The following is a 6,390-nucleotide window of genomic DNA, read 5'->3' on the forward strand; positions in this document are numbered from 1 at the left end:
TTTTTGGTACCATGGATTGAACTCGGGTCCTTGCGCTTGCAAGGCAGGCCACCGAACTGCTGAGCTAAATCCCCAGCCCTGGCATTTTAAATATTATAGAACAGGAAACCAAACAGCTTCACTATTTACCTGACATCACCTATTTAGAGGAGGATAAAATTAGAGTCATGGTCACATTTTCTAGGGCCAAGGATGTAGCTTAGTGGGATAGCACTTGTCTAGTTTGTACAAGGCATCTGGTTCCATCCCTAGCACTTGTAGGGAGAGGGGAAAAGTTCACACGTTTGGATTCTTGGTTCAGTGTTATTTTGTTGTGTTGGTCTTGCTCAGGTTTAGACTCTGAAGTGCTCATATAAGAACAATTTTTTTTAAATGGCAAGTAATTAAGCAATAAAATTTTTCTTCATTAAAAAAAATAATAATTAGAGCATGGTGGCAGGTGCCTATAATCCCAGCACATAGGAGGCTGAGGCAGGAGGATCCCTGCAAGTTCAAGGCCAGACTGAACTATATAACACGACACTGTCTCAAAAAAAAGAAAGAAATTAGTGTCATACTACTCATCATTCTGTTGCAGATTCCCAACAGTGTGTTTGCCATTTCTCCTCCTTACCCTCAGCTTTTGAGTTAATTGTGTTTTGATACATTTTACTTTCACTAGAAGTAGCAAAGATCTTGAATGGTAGTAATGTGTCATGTTGCATCTTTTCCACCTGGGAAACAGCATTTGTCATTGATGTCATACTACTTTCAGCCGTGTTGTCAGGGGCCTCCGACTGCTAGTTTTTTGCTTGTTGATGGGTTTGCTTTATTTTGCAGTGCGTGTCTGGGATGTCCGGCCATTTGCCCCTAAAGAGAGGTGTGTGAAGATATTTCAAGGGAATGTGCACAACTTTGAAAAGGTGAGAGTGCTGTATGACAGAACGACTTTACTGTCCATTTGATTGAAAGAAAGATTTAAAGCGATGCTAAGGATAGGGGAGTGTGGCTTTGCTAAAAATGGGATGCATTCTACTATCAAAATTTTTCTTATGGAAAATAAAGCTAATAGAGGCGGGAGGGAGGAAGGAAGGAAGGAACAAGAAAAAAGTGAAAACAGAAGGAAAACAATGAAAAAACTTTTGTATGTAGGGAGTAGAGGGGGCTTGGGAGGGGTAGGGTAAAATAAATTGCGGGGGGGTGGTACCAGGGATTGAACTCTGGTCCTTGCACTTGCAAGGCAGGTGGCAGAACCACTGAGCCAAATCCCCGGCCAAATAAAATTTATTTTTAAAAAAATAATAGAGGCATAGCAGAGAGGATGGTCATACAACTAGGGGTGATAGGGTCAGCCCACAAACTGAGGACTTCAGGCATCACTTACCCTACGCAGGACAATCCTAACCTTTTTGTTTTGTTTTGTTTTGTTGTAGCCTTTTTTTTCCTTGGGAGCTTCAGCCCTCTTAGATCAGTGTTCATATAGGACCCAGATTCACATAGCTGTTGTCCAAATGTTCCCGTCACCTTTCCAGTTTCCAGCTGTTAGAACCCTAGAAATACACCCCTTCTCTCTATAAGCACCCCAACCCAAGTTCCAAGTTTTTCTCAGATCTTCAAGTTTCCAGGTCAGCTCTGTTGGAAACAACTATTCCCCTCAAAAAATCTCTTGTTTAAACTGGGCGTGGTGGTGCATGCCTGTAATCCCAGCACTCAGGAGGCTGAGGCGGGAGGATCACTGTGAGTTTAAGACCAGCCTGGGCTACACAGTGAGTTCTAGGTCAGTCTCAACTACATAGTGAGACCCTGTCTCAAAAAACAAACAAATTTTAAAAAATCTCTTTTTATAGAGATTAATACTTTTGAGGATGTGTTGAGGGTGCGTTGAGATTTTTTCACTTTATAAATAAAAATCCTTTTTATTGAGTTTGGTTTTATTTTTACTTTTCAAGACAAAAAAAGAATGAAAAGAGATGAGTTGAAAATATTTTTAATGAACATCAAGATAAATGGAGCAAAGGGAGAACGAATTATAGGCAGAACAAATTTTAGTTCCCAGCTCTAATAACACAGTGAGCTAGGTCAGTCTCAACTACATAGTGAGACCCTGTCTCAAAAAACAAACAAATTTTAAAAAATCTCTTTTTATAGAGATTAATACTTTTGAGGATGTGTTGAGGGTGCGTTGAGATTTTTTCACTTTATAAATAAAAATCCTTTTTATTGAGTTTGGTTTTATTTTTACTTTTCAAGACAAAAAAAGAATGAAAAGAGATGAGTTGAAAATATTTTTAATGAACATCAAGATAAATGGAGCAAAGGGAGAACGAATTATAGGCAGAACAAATTTTAGTTCCCAGCTCTAATGTGATTAACTAAATTAAGTTTTTTCCACAGTTAGTTTTGTATGTGGTTCCAAGTATTTTTTTTGGGGGGGGCCACACACATAAGGTAATTGCTGATCATCTATCTGGGAAAATAAAATCTGCTCAGGAAATTTAAAGTCTCTTGGTGATTCTATAAACTAGTGAAGAGGAGTTTGCTACATTACTATTCAGCGGACTCTTGCCTTATTCATCATTACAGAATCTCCTGAGATGTTCTTGGTCACCTGATGGGAGCAAAATAGCAGCTGGCTCAGCGGACAGGTAAGGATTACTGGGTGTGAGGGAGAGAGTGGTGGAGCTGTGCAGGTCTTCTCATGTTTAATACATGAAGTGTGGATACGGACTAGCGCAGAGTTATAGCTGTACTCAGAGATGGGCGTCATGTAGTCTGAAGGGTTTTAAAATCTTGATGAACAAACATCATTTCTGAAATGTATATATATAATTTCTATCTTTAAATACATTTTAGACCTAAAGGATCAACACCATATTTGATTCTGTTTGTCATCAAAATAAAATTAGATGTTTCTGCATATTTACTTCAGCTTTAGTTCATTCAAATACATATTACTCACCTCCATCACCATGTCATATTCCTTAACTTTTGTGACTTTCTTTATTCTAATCTCCCTTCTGCATTCTCACCTACAGGTTTACTCTTATGTACCCCTTCTCCATTATCAAACTTATGTATCTTTCTAGTAACCACCTCTGTGTTATGTCTATAAACTTTGCCTGGCCTTCTCTCTCCCTTACCTCTTGGGCATAACTGATCGCTCTTTGCTACAGTCACACATCATACATTTAACCTTTATTAGTATTTATTACATCTTAATATCAAACAAACATGTGGGACAACTGCTAAAATACTTGCTGCAAAAGTCAGGAAATGAGTCTTGGCTGTCTCTGAACCTGAGGCAGTATTTGTCAAGCTCATGGTATCCTGAGCATTTAGTGAATAAATATTACGTGAATAGGTTCCTAGCTCAAAGCTAGTGATCACATTCTACGGTACATATTAACTCGACTCTTGGTATGACAGCAGTGTCAAGGATAATTGAGAGCTGGGTCTGGGCTCAGTGGGACGTGCCACAAGTGCTCAGTGGGAAGAGCATAACAACATGTGAATTAGGTATTTCCCATCCCTGTGTCAAATTAATAAATTGATGCTTTCTTATGTGTGAATTTAAACTGACTCAAAACGTTATGTGGTAGGGCTAGGGATTTGGCTCAGTGGTTCCACCACCTGCCTCGCAAGCACAAGGGCTGGAGTTTGATCCTTGATACCAAAAAAAAAAAAAATGTGAATGAAACAGAAGGGAGGGAGTTCTTCCATCAGATGCTGTTGTAGTTGCTATGTCTTCTGTACTTGGGCGGCAATCGGAGGTTGAATAGGTATGTCCAGGGTGTCAAGGCTGATGTGATAAAAATATTAGGTTGTAAAGGAGACTTTGTGATGAGAAATTCTGGCTTTATCTTCCATCGGAAGTTGTCTTGACCCATGTTTTTTTGTTTTGTTTTTGTTTTTGTACCAGGGATTGAACTCGGGTCATTGGCGGTTGCAAGGCAGGCCACTGAACTGCTGAGCTAAATCCCCGGCCGTTGACCCATGTTATTTTAATTCCATCTTTTTTCCCTTTAGATATTCTCTTACCCTACTACAGCAAGCACTGCCTATAAATGGGAAGCCTTTACATTTAGCACACTGCATTTTTCCTGTTTGGAGCCCTAGAACTTCCATGGAGAAGTTTCTGTCCCACACTCTGTGTAACTAATCCTAAACATACTTGAAAAACTCCAGTGTCTACTTTTTTTTTCCCCCTGACAAGTTTACTTCTAGGAAAAATGGAGCAGTGCTGAGGTTTTGTTTTTATTTTTGTTTTGTTTCGTTTTTTGGAAGGATGTGGTTCTAAGTGAAACAGTGCCATATTCATAATTTGAAACACCATAGTTTAAGAGGAAATCTAATGGGTTTTCAGATGTCAAGTAAGTAAAGGCTTTACGCAGACTTGGCTGGGGATATAGCTAAGAAAGAAAGAATACGGTATGGTGCATTCTGACAGAGTAAGGACAATTCTGAATATTCTTCCATAATTTTCAGCAGAGATAATATATCTTTCCTATGTAAGTAGTCTTTCATGGTATTTTTGCGTAAGCCCCTTTTTTTTGTTTTTGTTTTTTTGTTTGTTTGATTGGGTTTTTTTGATACAGTATCTTGCTATGGAGGTCAAACTGGCCTGAACTCACTGTATAGCCCAGGCTGGCCTTAAAGTTGTGGAGCGCCTCTTGCCTTGGCCTCCCGAATGCTGAGATTTGAAGCATGCGCCACCATGCTTGGCAAGCCTTTTTTCTTGACAAGAACAGTTTCTGACATTGGCCCATTCTGACTTGCAGTGTCCTCCCCACTGTTCCTTCCAACTTGCCATGTAGAAGTGTGGCTTGGGTCTAAAGAGAGTCCACCTCTACCTGCTGTCGCTGGTCAGATTTCACAGGCCACCTTGCCAGTTAGCCCCAGTCTAAGTCAGTAATAGGCTCTGTTACATAAGGAGCCTGATTGCCACTGAATGTCACCATGCCAAAATGAGGAAAGGACAAGGAGCCCCTCTAAATTTAACATCTCATTGGTAGCTCCCAAGAATGATACTTTAAAGTAAACCACTAAAATTCTGAGATTTTGCTGCCCCTTAGCTGTCTGGGAAATCTATCCTTTTTGTTTGCTTTGTTTTGTTTTGTTTTTCGATACTAGGTATTAAACCTAGAGTCTCTGCAGCTTCCCAGAGTTCTGGAACTGTATGCTTACACCACCACACCCAGCTTTTTTTTTTGACAAGGTCTCACTGTGTAGTCCAGGCCAGCCTCACACTTGCTATGTAACCCAGGCTGGCCTTGAACTTGTGATCCTTAGAATCTAGGTCTTTCTGACGTAAGTGCTCACGCTGTTTCACAATCCCACGCTGCCCTTAGCTGGATTAATGGTGACCAATTATTTATGTGTGGCAGAAAAGAAGACACCTGGAGGGCATGAGCATCAAAGCCTGGGGGTCTAGACAGATGGGGTTCCTGCTTTTCTGTCCTCTTAGATCTTTTATTCAGTTCCAATGGAGACTAGTCTGAACCTCTGAGCACTCAACAGTACAATGAAGAGGCTCTTATTGCATTTTAGAACAAAAGTATAATGTTGGATCAGAACTTGGTTAGTTAGCTTTTTTGTGGTGCTGGAGATTTTGCCCAGGACTTCGTGTGTTGTAGGCACACACTCTGCTGCTGAGCCACATCCCAACTCTTTATATTGTTTATTTTGAGACAGAGTCTTACTGAGTTAGCCAGGCTGGCCTTAAACTTGTGATATTCCTGCCTCAGCCTTCTAAGTAGCTGGGATTATATGCAGGTGCTATTATACCTGCTCGGCTAAGAGTTCTAATTTTAGTTCTGCTACTAATGAACTATATGTCACCTTGAAAAATTTACTATACATGAATTTTCTTGTCTGTAAAATAGTTTAAAGTAGCTGTTTTCTGTAGACCTCTTTCCCCCTCCAAAATTCAGTATCTTCTGCCCATGAATTCAGTGAAAGTTTTGGCTCAGATGAAGCAGCAATTTCCTGTCCCTTTTCTTCTTTAATATAATACTAAAAAATGGATATTACTACAATACAGTGATTTGAATATAATAGTAGGAAGTTCATCTGGATCTAAACAGACTCCCAAACTGTAATGCGTTGTGCTACTCTTCTTTGGTACTAGGGATCAAACTCAGGACCTTGTGCTTGAGTTGTGCTACTTTTAAGATATTTCTGGGGCCGGGGATTTGGCTCAGTGGTTCCACCACCTGCCTTGCAAGTGCAAGGGCCCAAGTTCAATCCCTGGTACCAAAAAAACAAAAAAAATTTTTTTGCCAGGAGTGGTAGTGCACGCCTGTAATCCCAGCACTCTGGAGGCTGAGGCAGGAGGATCACTGTGAGTTCAAGACCAGCCTGGGCTACATAGTGAGTTCCAGGTCAGTCTCAACTACATAGTGAGACCCTGTC

General features: G+C 40.3%; 1 protein-coding gene across 4 annotated transcripts in view; it reads left to right on the forward strand.

Annotated features, from left to right (window-relative positions):
- The window catches only part of LOC104860439 (U5 small nuclear ribonucleoprotein 40 kDa protein), a 93,727-nt gene that overhangs the window by 27,753 nt on the left and 59,584 nt on the right, over positions 1 to 6,390 (forward strand). For all 4 annotated transcript variants that reach the window (XR_002025257.1, XM_019207125.1, XM_019207126.2 and 1 more), the window contains exons 7-8: positions 820 to 902; positions 2,563 to 2,624. Coding sequence is in view for 3 of the 4 variants with exons in the window: in XM_019207125.1 (XP_019062670.1) it covers positions 820 to 902; positions 2,563 to 2,624 (145 nt within the window). In the remaining variant the exon portion in view is untranslated. The remainder of the gene's footprint in view (positions 1 to 819; positions 903 to 2,562; positions 2,625 to 6,390) is intronic.

This window comes from Fukomys damarensis, unplaced genomic scaffold (genome assembly GCF_012274545.1).
Source record: "Fukomys damarensis isolate Sample0158 unplaced genomic scaffold, DMR_v1.0_HiC HiC_scaffold_23, whole genome shotgun sequence".
In the NCBI taxonomy this organism is placed as follows: Eukaryota; Metazoa; Chordata; class Mammalia; order Rodentia; family Bathyergidae; genus Fukomys; species Fukomys damarensis.